Source organism: Corticium candelabrum, chromosome 22 (genome assembly GCF_963422355.1).
Source record: "Corticium candelabrum chromosome 22, ooCorCand1.1, whole genome shotgun sequence".
Taxonomy (NCBI): domain Eukaryota; kingdom Metazoa; phylum Porifera; class Homoscleromorpha; order Homosclerophorida; family Plakinidae; genus Corticium; species Corticium candelabrum.
In genome coordinates, this window is record NC_085106.1 from 790,201 (window position 1) to 807,700 (window position 17,500).

The 17,500-nt window shown below is 40.0% G+C and overlaps 5 protein-coding genes across 6 annotated transcripts in view; 2 read left to right on the forward strand and 3 right to left on the reverse strand.

Moving 5' to 3' along the window:
* LOC134197642 (target of rapamycin complex 2 subunit MAPKAP1-like) overlaps positions 1 to 1,660 on the reverse strand; it is a 4,630-nt gene extending 2,970 nt beyond the window's left edge. The window contains exons 1-2 of the mRNA XM_062666988.1: positions 1,569 to 1,660; positions 1,399 to 1,495 (exon numbers count right to left, since the gene is read on the reverse strand). Coding sequence (XP_062522972.1) covers positions 1,399 to 1,495; positions 1,569 to 1,641 — 170 coding nt within the window. The 5' untranslated portion in view covers positions 1,642 to 1,660. The remainder of the gene's footprint in view (positions 1 to 1,398; positions 1,496 to 1,568) is intronic.
* Positions 1,661 to 1,830: 170 nt separating this feature from the next.
* LOC134197360 (protein FAM72A-like) lies at positions 1,831 to 2,981 on the forward strand. The gene is made up of 3 exons (XM_062666664.1): positions 1,831 to 2,056; positions 2,127 to 2,204; positions 2,569 to 2,981. The coding sequence occupies exons 1-3, from the start codon at positions 1,893 to 1,895 to the stop codon at positions 2,798 to 2,800; spliced, it is 474 nt and encodes a 157-aa protein (XP_062522648.1). The 5' UTR covers positions 1,831 to 1,892; the 3' UTR covers positions 2,801 to 2,981.
* Positions 2,982 to 3,241: 260 nt separating this feature from the next.
* On the forward strand, positions 3,242 to 4,803 carry LOC134197465 (uncharacterized). The gene is made up of 2 exons (XM_062666794.1): positions 3,242 to 4,087; positions 4,145 to 4,803. The coding sequence occupies exons 1-2, from the start codon at positions 3,840 to 3,842 to the stop codon at positions 4,521 to 4,523; spliced, it is 627 nt and encodes a 208-aa protein (XP_062522778.1). The 5' UTR covers positions 3,242 to 3,839; the 3' UTR covers positions 4,524 to 4,803.
* A 1,154-nt stretch (positions 4,804 to 5,957) lies between these two features.
* Positions 5,958 to 11,266, reverse strand: LOC134197773 (SRSF protein kinase 2-like). Its single transcript, XM_062667123.1, has 15 exons — positions 11,213 to 11,266; positions 11,060 to 11,147; positions 10,931 to 11,001; positions 10,521 to 10,629; positions 10,376 to 10,463; positions 10,222 to 10,309; positions 9,634 to 9,740; positions 9,436 to 9,574; positions 8,638 to 8,925; positions 7,619 to 7,740; positions 7,449 to 7,556; positions 6,960 to 7,029; positions 6,804 to 6,896; positions 6,323 to 6,356; positions 5,958 to 6,259 (listed from the first exon to the last, which is right to left on the reverse strand). Exons 1-15 carry the CDS (start codon positions 11,235 to 11,237, stop codon positions 6,079 to 6,081), a joined length of 1,611 nt encoding a protein of 536 aa, XP_062523107.1. The 5' UTR covers positions 11,238 to 11,266; the 3' UTR covers positions 5,958 to 6,078.
* Positions 11,267 to 11,308: 42 nt separating this feature from the next.
* On the reverse strand, positions 11,309 to 16,796 carry LOC134197775 (protein O-glucosyltransferase 1-like). Of its 2 annotated transcripts, none has more exons than XM_062667125.1 (11): positions 16,209 to 16,796; positions 15,019 to 15,652; positions 14,354 to 14,588; positions 13,597 to 13,684; positions 13,374 to 13,540; positions 13,250 to 13,309; positions 12,676 to 12,775; positions 12,473 to 12,531; positions 12,245 to 12,412; positions 11,546 to 11,602; positions 11,309 to 11,497 (listed from the first exon to the last, which is right to left on the reverse strand). In XM_062667125.1, exons 2-11 carry the CDS (start codon positions 15,179 to 15,181, stop codon positions 11,455 to 11,457), a joined length of 1,140 nt encoding a protein of 379 aa, XP_062523109.1. In that variant the 5' UTR covers positions 15,182 to 15,652; positions 16,209 to 16,796; the 3' UTR covers positions 11,309 to 11,454. The 2 variants fall into 2 exon arrangements, with proteins under 2 accessions (XP_062523109.1, XP_062523108.1); XM_062667124.1 differs by having other exon boundaries at positions 11,342 to 11,483.
* Positions 16,797 to 17,500: the final 704 nt, after the last annotated feature.

Consider the following 17,500-nt stretch of genomic DNA (forward strand, 5'->3'; position numbering starts at 1 on the left):
TGCTTTCGACAACTTATGCAACAATTTCTTGTCGCTATAACTTAATTAATTGGCCTGTAATAAATATACTATATATCAACCTCAATAGACATGACAAAAAAGAGGCTCACCAATTAGAATTAAATTGACTTCAACGCAGACAGACAAATAGACAGACAGAAAAACAGACAGACAGACAGAAAAACAGACAGACAGACAAACAAATAGACAGACAAACAGACAGACAAACAGACAGACAAACAGACAGACAAACAGACAGACAAACAGACAGACAGACAGACAGACATTCCAAGTTGTCGGATTTGTTGCTTAACACAAAAAAGTTGCAACATCGTCTAACAACAGAATATGTATAATCAAAAGCAGATCAGTTGATTGAAACTGATTCTAACCGAGATGCAGCACGATTGCGTTCAATTAGAGGTAAAGGAGCAGGAGCATGGTTAGATTCCATTTCATCTTCAGAGAAGTTTGCACTTTCATCTGGCAATTTTGTCTTGGCGGATTCTCTCAGATTGGGTCTACCTTTGTCTTTACCACCTTGGGCCACTAAACGTGAATGCGGAAAGTCACTAGATGTTGAAGGGTACCATTTACTAACATGCAAAATGGGTGGAGGCCCAGTTTGGTCTCACAATTCTGTTGTTTTGTGCTGGTCCAAATGCCTGAGCAGTCTACAATGCCAACATCAAATCAAACCAAAAGATAGATATACAACATCCAACAATAGAGCAGACATTGTTATGTTTGACTCAACATGTGGGGGAAATGTTGAGCTTGATGTGGCCCTTACTCACCCCTGGAGCCAGGACATTCTGCGAAGTGCAGCAACTATGGATGAAGCTGCAGCATGGAGAGAAGACATCAAACATAACAAATATTCTAAAGAGCAGTTGCCTGGAGGGCACCCTCCTACCCTTATTCCACTAGTTTTTGAGCACTTTGGTGGGTGGGGAGAAGAAGCATCAACGTTCCTCAATAAAATTTCCAATCTATATAGAGATGAAGAAGGAAGAAACAATTCCTCAGATTTTAAGACACGTTGGAGAAGACGTTTGTCAGTACAACTTCAGTGTTGCAATGCCTAGGTGTTGGCTAGAAAGATGCTTGTTGTTCATTAGCTGTTACTTTAGTTTTACTTGTATTAGCTTTGATGTCTAAAAATATATCAAAATTTGACAAACAGATAGACAGACAAACAGACAGACAAACAGAAGACAAAAAAACAAATAAATAGACAGACACAGACAGACAAACAGACAGACAAACAAAACAAACACAAACAGGTAAACAGACAAACACATAGACAGACAGACAAAGCAACAAAAGACATACAAACAAACAGATAAACAAAGACATATCACTAAATTTGATATCAAACAGCTTGCCCATTCCAACCTGTCAATCAAATCTCCCGTTACACTTCGTTTCCGTCCTTGATAGAACGTCTGCTCCTCATTCTTCTCCTCATCTACAATAACCATTTCACACAAACCTAAACAAACAACAACAGTAAACAAAAAATTCTATTTCCTGTCAATAAATAAACGATCGATAAGTACAAGCACCTGTCTCATCTCCAGTAACACAAGAATGTCTTATATGAGCAATAATCATGGCCGGATCATCCAGAAACGCCATTTCTCTGTCGGTGAGAGGTTTTTGCTCTAAAGCGCGTTAGAATCCTAATTTATTAACTCCCGGATATAAATCCGGGAGTTTGACATGAATATTAATTAAACCAAAGTGCGCGTGCGTAGCCAATTATTTTTCTAGCCACGCCTTACAACCATACCCTTCGCATAGCAACCTTTCAAACCGACCAATACTCGGTTAGCGTAGGCGTGTCGCCTCACCATACGCTTTTGTTGCCGCTTGCCTTCGTCTCCTCGATGAGCGACGACATCTGTACGATGCCCGTCGCGTTTTTATCCAGACCCGTCTACAATCTGTACTGCGAACACTGCGATGAGACCGTGTGTATGCGTGGAATGAGAGCGATTTTGCTCGCAGACAGCTCTGTCGAGCTCTATTCGACTGATATTCCACCGGCAAGGTGAGTTGTGTGCGTCTGGCTGTAGTGGCGTGTCGAGAGTTTGTTTGAGTTTTGTGTTTTGTGTGTGTAGGGGCGTGCAGCTTGTTGGCGACGACTACCCGACGAAGAACTGCGCTTGTTGTATTAGGAATATCGCATGTATGGGATGGTAAGATGCGGGGACTGTGTTGTCTGAGTGTCCGTGCGTGCGTGTGGATTTGCGTGGGTGCGGTTGTAGTACGCGGGGCGGGCACACCCGCGCGCGTAACTGTATTTGTGTGTGTGTGTGTGTGTGTGTGTGTGTGTGTGTGTGTGTGTGTGTGTGTGTGTCAACTGTTTGAAGTTGAGAGCTAGAAAATTACATTTACATTTAATGATAAAGGATATGTATTTTTATATAAATTCCTGCCGTGTGACTTGCTTGTGTAATTCATCATCACACTGATTACCAACATTTTGTGTAATCTATTATTACATTTGATTATGATATCAATTACCAACGTTTGTTGTTCTGATGTGAATCGTGTGCTTAGTGGTAATGTGGTTGGTTATCACGTGACACTGCCGTGCAAGCCATGTCTCACTGCTCTCAACAATGGTCACTTCTGGATGTACAATGCTGGCTGCGTGTGGGCAGAGGAACGACTGAACGAGGTCGATATGTCGATACTAACCTGGGAAAATCTGGGGCCTTCACATGGTTATGAGAGTCCAAAAACGACGACAAATCGAAGTCTTGAGTGGGAAGTCGAAGGACAGAGATGACTATTAGAGATTTTATGATTTTAGTTAATTGATGTGTATATAGATACCGAGCTCGTATTGGGTTGGATGAAAGTCCTTGCTTTTACATATTGTTTAATTAATTAATTATGTACTATGAATCCGATTTGCTTGAGTTTATATACAAGTATTTCTCATCCCAAAAGTGTTATGTAACAATCAAGAGTGTCAATGGTTGTCCAACTCACTGCATGTACATGTATACATGTACACACTACACTGTGGGACTTGGTACCAATGGGATATCCGGAAGTGGTGAGGAAGGAATGGGTATATGGCATGAGTCATACTGTCAGAGGCAACGGCATGATTGCACTACAACAAGCAGCAAGAGGTATGAAGATGAGGTTGAGATGAAAACTGACACGCCCACGCTTGTTATCTATCCAGTCACAATATCATATTTCAAAGATTCTCATCGTTACTCATCTCATTCCCTCATACCTCCTTATCTTTCTCATAACTGTCTCACACTTGTGTTGGAAAGCAAAACATTCTCATCTGATAGCAACTTTGTCCCCGTTTTCAACAACAAAAAGTGTTCTAGTGCAGTTATAGTGCAAGAAATCTTGCTGGAGGCTGGTCATGTGACCTATCAGACTTTCATCACTCAGAGAGAGAGAGATCTCTAGAGCTGTTTCGATGTTGGGTCGTATCATGTTGACACAATTGCTCTTTTGTGTGAATTACTGGGCAACCGTTTGTGTGAATTACTGGGCAACCATTTGTGTTCTCTTTTCCTCTTTCCTATGCCAGTCAACGACACTTGCTGTTTGGCATCTTTCGGTCTTGACACATTGCTAGAGAAGACGGGGGACAGACCAACTGGTGGCGATCAATGCTCGTCATCTAACGTCACCAGTTTACAATCGAAATCGCTCTTACGTCCACTCTATTGTGCTTATAATCAGAAAGTGTGGGGGCCAGCAAGGGCGCCTGAAGGTCGCTCACACAGAACAAACTTCAACTGCTAACTCGTATTACGTTGCTCATTTGCCACCCGTCACAAGCTGGCAACAGGATGAGTTACAGGCCTGGGAAAAGCTGCATGACTGGCAACAGTTCTAAGACTAAGACTAAGACTAAGACTAAGACCAAGACTAAGACTGATCACAGCTCAGCACCTGAAAACAGATCTACGCCCGAGAATGAATCTCAACTTGCACCAAATTCCGACAAGTTGCCATCCAAAGACAAAGGGACAGTCAAAACGGGACGACCGGGAGTCCAAATCCGCACCCACCATACCTACCCCTACCCATCAGCCAGGTAAGTCAGTTTGTTATCGAAAGAAAGAACGAGCACACATGCTGCTGTTTGACACAGAATATCAAGAGCCATCAAGTATATTGACCAAGTGGCTGACGAGTGGCAGCGGCGCCAGCAGTACCAAGATGCCTTACTGGTACAGAAACAATTAGGCATCACCAGTGGAGTCTTCACAGGCGGCCTGGTGCCTTCACTCAATAAATCAACGAGAATGCTTACAATCAACGGCCATGCTGCTGCTATTGGAAGTAAACAAAAATCGAAAGCCAATCAAAGGCCATTCGGGAGGGCACCGAAAGGAGCAACTAAAGCAACCGCGTCATCCAAACCAAGCAAAGACTCACACGAAAAAGAATCAGTTAGCCATCAATCGGATGCAGACGACGAGGATTCGGATGCAAATTCAAAAGAAGGCGACAGCAATGACAACGAGTAAGCGCAACTAACGAAGGACATTCGACCTCAACTGCAGTCTGGACGTTCCAATTTTAGGATTAAAAACAGAGATTACATGTGAAGTCCATTCGGGCACATTTTAGATTATATTGTAGTCACGAGAAAAGCGAGGGTTCACTGTCTGTCGTCAACGTCTAATGCAACTATTCAAATCATATTTAGTACCAACAGCATGTTGTGCTAGCATTTTATTTTTTAACTCTATTTCAGTAGTTTATGGGAGTCACTGAGCATTATGTGAAGGACATAAGATGTGTGTATTAGGTGTTTAGTCCACGACATCAACTGGGTGTCCAAATGTGCTGCATGATCACACGAATAGAATCAATCACCTCTACGTCATTCACATTGGTAGTACAATCGGCATCCATAAAAATTCTAAATTTCATCGGAACAAGCAAGTTCCTGGTTCTGAAAAAATTGATAGAATCCTATCATACTGAACCATAATCGGGGAGATCAGACACAAATGTACGATTACATTTGCTTCTGAGCTCTCCCGTTCCCAACTAATTGTGTGTTTCAATTTTAACACACGACTGCCTACCACAACACACAAGAATCAACAAAATTTGAACACACACACACACACCCACACACAGACACACCCACGCCCGCAAAGACACACACAGACACACGCAAACACACCACACACACACCGTGACACACACACACCGTGACACACAGACACACAGACACACAGACACACACACACACACACACACACACACACACACACACACACACATGCACACAGACACACACACCACACATGCACACAGACACAGACACACACACACACACACACACACACACACACACACACACACACACACACACACACACACAGCACACACACACACACACACACACACACACACACACACATACACACACACACATAGCACACACACACACACACACACACACACACACACACACACACACACACACACACACACAGCACACACACACACACAGCACACACACACACACACACACACACACACACACACACACACACACACACACACACACATAGCACACACACACACACACACACACACACACACACACACACACACACACACACACACACATAGCGCGCACACACACACACACACACACACACACACACACACACACACACACACACACACACACACACACACAGTCAAACCTCGTTATTCCAACCACACTTGTCTGCCAGGTATCCATTAGACTAACCAGACTGTCACACTATCAGTGACTACATACACTGGCATGAATCATCGTTGGAATAACAAGGTCTGACTGTATATACTGATCCTCTTCTTTCCCAAATTTCCTAACAAAGTCAAACAAGACGTCTACACTACGTTTCCCTCATAACACACACTAACACGTCTTAACTACGACGACCCAATCTTACTCATTCAGTTACAATTACGTCGTATATTCAAATCAATCGCTAAACATAACATTCGTATGTTCATGTCAAACTCAGTCATAAAAATTGGTCTCTGCCTGTCTGTATTACCTAGCTACACATCCCTCTACTCTTCAGACTCATCTGGAATAGAGATGCTGTCAGTAAGCCACTGATGCTTCACTGCTCCTCTTGCTGACGATCGTTTCAATGGCGAGCAGTCAAGCATTGGTAGAAAACAGTTGGCAAACGCGTCGGCGGCGTCTTCACTCCATTCGTATTTCTCAACAAGAACTCGTTGAAGAGACCTACAAAACGAGATTTGAAATCAAAAAGACAGATCGTAACCTTGTATGTACGTCACAACTGACCAGAATTTCAGATCTTTAATGTGTCGTAGTTCGCCTGCGAAGACGTTGGTGAGTAGAAGACATTCATGATCTATCTGTCTGTCTGTATGTATGTATGTATGTATGTCTGTCTGTCTGTCTATCTGTCCGTCTGTATGTCTATCTGTCTGTGTCTATGTCTATCCGTCTATCTATCTGTCTGTCCATCTATCTGTCTGTGTCTGTATGTCTGTATGTCTATCTGTCTGTGTCTGTCCGTCTGTCTGTCTATCTGTCCGTCTATCGTCTGTCTGTCTGTGTCTGTCTGTATGTATGTCTGTCCGTCTATCTGTCTGTGTCTGTCTGTCTGTCTGTGTCTATGTCTGTCCGTCTATCTGTCTGTCCGTCTATCTGTCTGTCCATCTCTGTCTGTCTGTCTGTCTGTCCGTCTCCGTCTGTCTGTCTGTCTGTCTGTCTGTCTGTCAATAATCGTTTGTAGTTTCCATCACAACATATGTCTTACCTTTTCGATCAAAAAATTCTCTCGAATATTTACCACTCAGGGCTATTGACTTTGGAATATTACCTAGAAGCTCAATGACATGAGCTAAATGATCTGAATGTAAATTAGAAAATTAATCAATAGAAATAGGTGTGACAATCTTGTAATGAGAATGACCTTCATCTCTGGAGTAATACTGTCCGGAATGAGGCTCAAACAAATAATCCCCGGTCGCCAATTCAAATGCCTAAAAAGTCACACAGTACCAAGTACCAACACACACACACACACACACACACACACACACACACACACACACACACACACACACACACACACACACACACACACACACACAGACACACACACACACACACACAGACACACACACACAGACACACATGCACTCACACACACAGACACACTCACACAGACACACACACACACACACACACACACACACACACACACACACACACACACGCATGCACACATGCACTCACACACACAGACACACACTCACACACACACACAATGCACACTCACACACACACACACACACACACACACACACACACACACACACACACACACACACACACACACACACACACACACACACACACACACACACACACACATAATTGCTATCATAAGATCACCAACCATGCAAGCCACGCTCCACACATCAGCTGGTGTACCATATCCAGCGCCCAACAAAACTTCCGGTGAACGATACTGACGAGTCTGGATGTCCTCAGTGAAATGATGATCCTGAACAACAACGACGCAATCCAGCACACACGTCGACACCAAGCAAACAATCAAGTTCTCACCACCCAACAAGCGTTCCCTAAATCTGCTATCTTCACGTTGATTGGGTATCGTATAGGATCCCACAGAGGAGACAAACAGTCAGTTGCAGGATCAATACATACAGCAGACACAGCAGCAATGCCTAATGTAAACGATAAGTCACAACAGTTAAGTCACTTGACAGGATATTTTAGCACAACAAGTTGACACAACGTATCAACAAGTAATAGACTCAACAAATGCGAGTCTCATCGATTGTTTAGGTCAGTTGATTGTCGTTGAAGCAATCAAGGTCATGGGCACTCATTGGCTGCAAAGTTAGTTAACCATACGGTGGTATAACACTGGCATAACTAAACAAATGAACTGAACAGAACAAACAAACAAACAAACGAATGAATGAAAGAACAAACATACAAACATACAAACAAACAAACAAATAAAAATATGAACCAATGAACAAGCAAACATACAAACATACAAACATACAAACAAATGAACATACAAACATATGAACAAACAAACATACAAACAAACATACAAACAAACATACCAACAAACAAACATACAAACAAACAAACAAACAAATATACAAACAAACAAATAAACACACAAACAAACAAATAAACATACAAACAAACCAATGAACATACAAACATACAAACAAACAAACAAATGAACATACAAACATACAAATAAACATATCAACCAACAAACCATACAAACAAACGAATGAACATAACATATTCAAAGATCACAATACAACCAGCCCAGCCAGACTAGACCACAATTGTTTCATTCAATTCGTATAAGAGACAGAAACAGAGAGACAAGGCAGTACAACAAAATAATCAAGTCAATACACTTCTGTCATACAACAAATCGAGAGCAGAGTCCAACAGTTTCATCAGCTCACTATGTTTACCACATAAACAGCAACATCGTATACTATAGTCTAATGGTTGCATACACTTCAAGCTTGTCTCTGCAATTTGTGCAGCTGCTGCTTGTGTTATCGTTAGTCGAGTGTTTTGCTCACCTTGTTGTGGCTCTTCAGGTTCTGTCAGATGTTTACCAATTGACGTCTCTTCCACCTCCATGCTCACGTCACTCCTATCTTCAGCATCAACATTCAACTTGTCACTATTGTGTATGCCTCTTGTGTCAATCATGTGCTCGATTGTTTGTTGTTGTTGTTGTTGTTGTTGCTGTTGTTGTTTCTGTTTCTTTTTTAGTTTTTTCTTCTTGTTCTTACTTATCTTGCTGCTGCTGCCAACGCTGCTTGCTGATGAGAGACGATGTCGCAAATGTGATGGAACATTGCCAACTACAACAACAAACAGTAATGTCATTGTAAACAAACAAAAAGACAAAAACAGACAGACAGACAGACAGACAAACAGACAAATAAATAAACAAACAGACAGACAAACAGACAGACAGACAAAAAACAAACAGACAGACAGACATAAAAACAGACACAGACAAACAAGCAAACAAACAGACAGACAGACAAACAAACAAGCAGACAGACAGACAAACAGACAGACAGACAAACAGACAGACAGACAAACAGACAGACAAACAGACAGACAAACAGACAGACACACAAACAAACAGACAAATAACCAGACGGACAAATAAACAAACAAACAGACAAACAGACAAATAAACAAACAAACAGACAGACAGACAGACAGACAGACAGACAAACAAAAGACAGACAGACAGACAAACAGAAGTAACAAACAAACAAACAAATACAAACCCATCCACAAACAAAAACTAATCAGCAAAACAGCAATCAGTAAGTAAGCAAGTAGACAGACCAACTTACCAGCAGATTTCGTTGCTACCGATTCACATGCCAATCTCCTAATAGAAGACTCACTCAAGCAAACAAGAATATTTTCAGGCTTTATGTCCGTGTGAATAATATGGCATTTCTCGTGTAGATAACTAAGTCCCAGCAGCACCTAAAGCAACAAACACATCAACACTGCTCCATCACTTAAAACTCCACACAACCACCTACCTGTCTGATGATCCGTTTGACAGCAACTTGTGGAATACCCTTGTAGTCTGATCGAACAATCATCTTCAAGAGATTATGCCCCAATACTTCGGACAACATCGCAACATCTAATACAACAACAAACTAGAAGCAACTCTACGTACGCTCTCTGTACTGCCTGTGATGTAATACAACCATTGCTGTCTATAGGGTATAAGGTCTTTGCTGTGTAACATTGAGGAATGGTGGATATCATAACGTATGTTCTTGAATAGTAGCCCGTGAATCTTATTAGTTTGATATTTTCAAACTAATAAGATCCACGGGTCACCATATTTTCAAAATAATAAGATCCACGGGTCACTATATTTTCAAACTAATAAGATCCACGGGTCACTATATTTTCAAACTATAGTGACCCGTAGATCTTATTAGTTTAAAAATAGTAACCCATGGATATCTAGAAATAGTAGCCTGTGGATCTTATTACTTTAAAACGTTTTTTTGTCACTCTCAGAGAAACAGTAACAAAAATGACAAGAGATGATATCATGACTCTCCGATTCTTTCAAAAAGACAGGAAAACGAAATACATCCAATGGTTCTTACGTGTTCCATGAATGCCGTGTATCCGAAATGTATCAAACAGCTGTAATACATACTTTCGACCCGTTGCGTTCTCATCGCATTCCCGTACCTACGAATGAACAACATCAACAGCCCGGTAAGCATCTAACAATCAAATTTACGCCAAAGATCTCACTTTAGTCAGAAGTTTTACTTCATCCAACGCAGTCTCCGTGTAATGGGACGCACTCTTGACAACTTTCAATGCCCCATATCTCTTTGCTCTACACAATAAACATTATTCTACTAATTAATTATGTCATCATAGCAACCGGGTAAACCTGAGATCCCAACATAACCAAACTGTTGAGAAGTGACCCCATCCTAGCTTCCTGATCACCGTGTATCTGTCATTGTACAAATCACCAATTTGAACAGGATGATAGCCACCTAGCACAACACACAATGCAAACTTTACTCGGAATCCTCAATTTTTAACAATCAATGTCTTAAAATTTGGTACAAAAATTTCTAACGGATATCATAAAATATCTTGTTTACAACACTTTACTACTACTGAGTTACTACAGAAAGTTGAGTCTTTGACTGAAATTCCAGCAAGTGACTGAAATTTCCGCTTTATGTCCAGTCACACGCTCTATGACTGAATTGCACCGTCGCTAGTCAGTCAAAAGGCGGTAACCACACTGACTGACAATCGGAATTCGTGACTTCATTCAACAAGACCGACCTTTACAGTAATCTCCCGGATCCTCCTGTTCGTCTTCAGTCGAATCGTATTCTTCGTCTCTCTCAGGAGAACTATAACGAACAATACATATACACACATCCATTTTTTATATGAACTAATCCATTTTACCTTCGTTTCCCCTTCTCCTCCCCTTCCTCTTCCATTCTAAAACGCGGTTTCGCCTTGCTGCGCTTGTTCTTTGACCGCTTGGCTGCAACTGATTGTAAACATACATATTATTACGCTGTCATTCTCCTCATACCGTTTTTCGAGCAAACGAACCCTTTCTTTGAATATTCGCTGACATGGCGCTCAATCAATAATCTGATATACGGGACATTAAGTATTCACGTGAAATCCTACTGCAAGTACACGTGCATCACCACGTGCTCGTAAACTAATCGCTAATAATCAATCTTTCAATGCAATTTCTTTGAACGCTGGATTTCTCGTGGGTTTCCACTGCTGTAGACGTGCGATCTTTTTCAGTAGAATCTTCCAATAACAAGAAATTTCCTTCAACGTCAGATGATTGACAACAAAGTCGTAACCCCTAGCAACCAAATTCTGCATACATTTATGTATTAATTAAATAGAAATTATGAATGTGTTTACCTCTCTGCAATTTGTTTCACAACTTCATCATTTTCATGAGCAAACTCGAGCAGCTCTCTACAAACATGCATATCAAACGTTCCATCACAGTTGACAAAATATTAATTAATTAATTAATGCATTATCCATAAGTAATAAATATATTAATTTTTCTATAAATAATACTATAGATAATAAATTAATTTATACATGGTTATAAAAATATTCATATATTGTTTATAAATAATTAATTAATATATGTTTATAATAATTGTAAATAATAAATTAATTATTAAAAAATGCCTATAAATAATAAAATAATTTATATTCACTTTATAAATATTTTTAAAATGTTTATAAATAATTAATTAATTAATATATGTTTATAATAATTGTAAATAATAAATTAATTATTAAACAAATGCCTATAAATAATAAAATAATTTATATTTACTTTATAAATATTTGTAAAATGTTTATAAATAATTAATTAAATATTAAACACATTGCTTATAAATAACAAATTAATTATGCATGCTAATAATAATTATATATTATTTACTGTTTATATAAACAATATATAATTATTTATAAGCAATATGTTTAATCATTAATTTACAAATAATAAATAAATTCAGTAGCATTGATGTCTGCCAAGTCTTGGCTTACATCAATCTACACTTTCATCAACTTCATCACTGATATGTTGCATGCACTGACCTTGCTTCTCCCAGCCCAACACTGATGGGGATGTAATGAACCCACGGCTTCAGTTCAGGGTAGAAGAACTCGATCCACTCGTCACCGACATGCAGCACCAACGACTTGCAAAGAAACAAATGCTTGAACCGAAAGCTTGCAGCGACACCACGAAAATTGAAAAGATATCTGACAACAAGAGACCACGCATGACACGGATGATACAGACGATTGTCATGTAAACAGTACTTGAAATTGCAATGATCTTCGAGCTTTACTTCTTTACTTGGTGGGGCACCGAGTGTGTCCTATGGTGAGTGACATGATTGCACACACATGCACACACTCACGCACGCACACACTCACGCACGCACACACGCACGCACGCACACACACACACACACACACACACACACACATACACACAGTAGCAGTCACAAAAGTGATCATACAGCATCAGACTTCCATGCCTGGTTCTTCGTGTACGATGCATTCACTAGGTCCGGCTGTTGTCGTGACAAGAGAATAAGAGGATCGCGGTCAGCACTCGTCCTGCACATAAATATTTATTATAAAATATTGATTAATTAATTATGAAATATTAACAAATACTTATAAATATTAATTTCCTAGAAACTGTCATGAGTAGTGTTGCGCATGCGCATAGTATGTATATAAGTTGGTCTTTCCAAATTCAGAGTCAATCTTGTGTTGTGTTACCGAAGTGTACGCTTAGTAAGTCATCACAGTGGTGACAGGAGTAGGATGGGTATGCTTAATAAGTCATCACAGTGGTGACAGGAATGGGATGGGTATGCTTAGTAAGTCATCACAATGGTGACAGGAGTGGGATGGGTATGCATCACAGTGGTGACAGGAGTAGGATGGGTGCGCTTAATAAGTCATCACAGTGGTGACAGGAGTAGGATGTGTACGCTTAGTAAGTCACCACAGTGCATGGTGACAGGAGTGGGATAGGTACGCTTAGTCAATCATCACAAGACAATCGCTACACAACATTTCTACCGAGATCCGATGAAAAACCCTTTCGACTCTTTTTTCTCCCACGGCCAGACAACTGCTTGCCTACAAAGATAGTAGAGACTATACTGAGTACGAAATGATGGAACGGTTACATTAACTGCAATACTTCATGATCAGATCTCTTTGCACATCCCAACGTCCTAATCCTGTGGGATAGATCGGCCACACAGCCGGCCCTCCTTCCCAGAATGTCCACGCTGGGTACATGATGTCTCTCTCACGAGGAGTCTTGCTGAATGACATGACAGGCAACGGTTTACTCCACACGGGTACCTTGAAAAAACAACTAGTAAACACTGATGACAAGATGAGACAATCAGTAAACAAACTTTTGGATAATCTTGCACATTGATGATCAGCTCCATGTCTGGTAACCGATCGAGAAGCTGAACAATGAAATGCTCAATACCAGAACACCTGAAATGTGGATAATCAATAAATCAATAAATGATATTGAATAAAGAGTCTAAACATTCTTTTCAAAAAGATTCATAATTAATTATTTATAAATTATAGACAACAAATAAATTATTATTTATAAACAGCAAATAAAATATTTACTTATTTATTATTTATTTGTTATTAATTTATTTATTTATTTTTATAAACAAATAATTTATTTGTTGTCTATAATTTATAATAAATAAAAAATAAAAAATAGATAAATTTATAAATTATAAACAACAAATAAATTATATATAACAAAATAAATTGTTTATTTATAAATTATAAACAACAAATAAATTATTTATTTATAAAATAAATAAATAAATATATAAATAGATATATAAATAAATATATAAATAAATATATAAATAAATATATAAATAAATATATAAATAAATAAAATAAATAAATAAACAAATAAATAATAAATAAATAAACAAATAAATAAATAAATATATAAAAATAAATAAATATATAAATAAACAAACAATAACTAACTAAATAATTAAATAAATAAATTTATATATTATAAACAACAAATAAATTCTTTATTTATAAATTGTAAACAACAAATAAATTATTTACAAATTGTAAACAGCAAATAAATTATATTTATATATAAATGGTAAACTAACATACCTGAACTGAAACATGCAGTCATTCTGTCTGTAAAGTCTGTGTTTAATGATCTGGTAATGCACTCCTTTTGCTGCTGCTTCATCAAATGTCTCCTTGCTGATTCCATCTTTCCATACACTCAAATCGTCTTCAATAACAGATGCATAGCAACCACTGCCACATTTGTCGCTGCTGCATGGCTCATAATTCGACACAGCTTCCGAAATTTTTGTCAAATATTTCTCCCAACGACCAACTAATTAGACAGAAATAGTAATAGACTCATACTCCAGTTATTTGTGCAATTAATTATTTATAGTTATTTATAATATTTACATATAGTAATTAATAATAAATTATATATAATTAATTTTATTTACAATTAATTAATTTATTTAATTTAAATATCATTATTTGTTTTATAATTATTTATATAGACAATTTATAGTCTCGCGTAGCCAGACCCTTTCCGCCGCGCCACGTTCCAGGAAGCTCAAAGAATGACGTCGCGAAAAAGGTCTGGCTACGCGAGACTAAATTTAATATTTACAAACGTTTGTTCTCGCGCACTAAAACTGTTTCTCATTCAAATAATTTAGACCATTTTGTATATAAATTGCGCAATGTTCTGGAACCTCGAGGCTACCATCCAGCTAACGCGCGCTAAACCCTCACATAAATCTTACCTTTTGAATATCTGTCGATCACCCGATTCTGTGCCTCGTCTAAGCAATTTCCGTCTTCGCTTCTACGACTACACTGACTCTGATCCGATTTCGCCTTGCAACAAGACAAAACCACAACCAGCAGAGAGACGCCCACTTTCCACATCCTGTCAATACCGAGCATGCGCACTAGTCACACCACGTGGTCGGAACCGAGAAAAACTGTATTTCGTCAGACTGCTAGCAACAAAAGCTTTACCTAACAATCATCATTAAAACAATCGTTCTCAGAAAACATCTCTGTTTTGAATCTCGAGTAGAAAATAAAAGCTCTCTGGTATGGCATCCAATAGCATCGGTCATTCCTGCCTTCAAGGTTTAACAGGATGACGTCATAACGAAGACATAGCCAGAAAAACTAGTAAACAGACCATTCATTGTAAAGTCTATTGCGAACCGAGAAAAGTTAGGATCTCAGTTCTCTCCACTTCTGTCGTATCTTGCGACATTGTTGGATGATGTTTGCGTTCCACATGACGCCAACTGCTAGGAAGAGAAATCCAACGTACGTTAAGACCATTGTGAAGAGAATGCCGACTGGTGTGAGGCAATGAACCGACTCGTCAGTGCAACCGTAGAGATATTGAGCAGAACCCTGAAGAACGAGATCAGAGATGAAATAAGAAACAGACAGACACACAGACAAACAGACAGACAGACAAACAGGCAAACAGACAGACAGACAAACAGACAGAGACATACAGACAAACTGACAGACAGACAGACAAACAGACAGACAAGCAAACTAAGACAAAAACAAAGAAAAAAATCTCAGAATATTTTCACTTCCGTTTCCAGTCTAAAACACGTACATTTCACTACAAACACGTAATCCAACAGGAAGCCACAGCCACACACACAAGCTGACGCAATCAACTCTAAAACACCAAAACAGAAAACAACAACAACGTGCACACAACACACACACTTACGCAACACACACACACACACACACACACACACACACACACACACACACACACACAGTGACACACACACACACACACACACAGTGACACACACACACACACACACACAGTGACACACACACACACACACAGTGACACACACACACACACACACACACACACACACACACACACACACACACACACACACACACACACACACACACACACACACACACACACCATTCCATTCCGCATGTAACTCGGCCAATATCCGTGATCCTGCAGTATATGCCTCATCGGCTCTCCCATAATGAAAGCGGTCGCAAACAGCACCAGAATCAACGGACCATACCTATCCGGTCCGCGCCGATCCCTCAACTTGTACACAATATAGATAATCAACAGCAGCAGCATCGTCGCAGTGATAACGAGCCCCACAATGTGACCAATCGAACGCGCCGCCGCAGTCACTGTACCCGAGAAGAGGCCAATGACCAGCGCGGGCCAACATCATGCGCCAATGAGCGCTGGCACTGAAAACACAAGCGTTAGAAAGGAAATGATCATGCCGCCTTTGCCGCCCTTCTTCGACTTTCCATCTGTGCTGTCGCTTTCGTATGGAGAGCCGGAATTCACTCGCGATTTCTTGTCGCCGAAAAAAGGCGCCGTCTCGTTTTGTCAGTCGCCGCATTCGACGTCTGGGTTTGCCTTTTTGCCTTCCGAAGGCATGGCGTTGCGATTTCGGTAGAGAAACGAACTGGGTGGAGAGAGAGTGGAGAATGACGCAGATGAGTCAGCAGACAAGAGTCACGGGATTCGGTGTTGATATGTACTAGGTGACTTGGATTTCCGAGGGTTGTGTGTCGCGCGAGATTTATGTGTGCATGGGCCTTGCAGTACAGGTAACTCGCGTGGCTACAGTGTTGTTTGCTGTGTTTTGCTTGTTTGTTTGTTTGTTTTGTTTGTCTGTTTGTTTGTTTGTGTCTGTCTGTCTGTCTGTCTGTGTGTGTCTGTGTCTGTGTGTGTGTGTGTGTGTGTGTGTGTGTGTGTGTGTGTGTGTGTGTCTGTGTGTGTGTGTGTGTGTGTGTCTGTGCGTGTGTGTGTGTGTGTGTGTGTGTGTGTGTGTGTGTGTGTGTGTGTCGGAGTATGGGGTTTATTGCCAGGAGCAGCACCATCTGCTACCAAGCGTGTCCACAGGTTGCGGATTGTGGAACAACCCTTAGATATAAGAGGCAGCTGTGAAATAAGCAGGCCTTGCCTGACAAATAAGCAGTCGTGGACAATCTGGTGGCAGTGTTATCAGAGAGTGATGGGATAACAGGTGGCAGTGTTATCTCTATAAAATGTCACAGATTCTCTATGACGACACTGGGCATGGCGAGTGCAGCCGCCATAAATAGGCTGTTGCTACAAAGTCTGATTTGATTCAAAGTTTAAGCAACCCAGCACAGTATCTGTAAGCAGCTGTGGTCAATTTGGCTCTAAAGAGCAGTTTACTAATTTGGGGTTTTAGTTTTCTGGTCAGCTGCCTG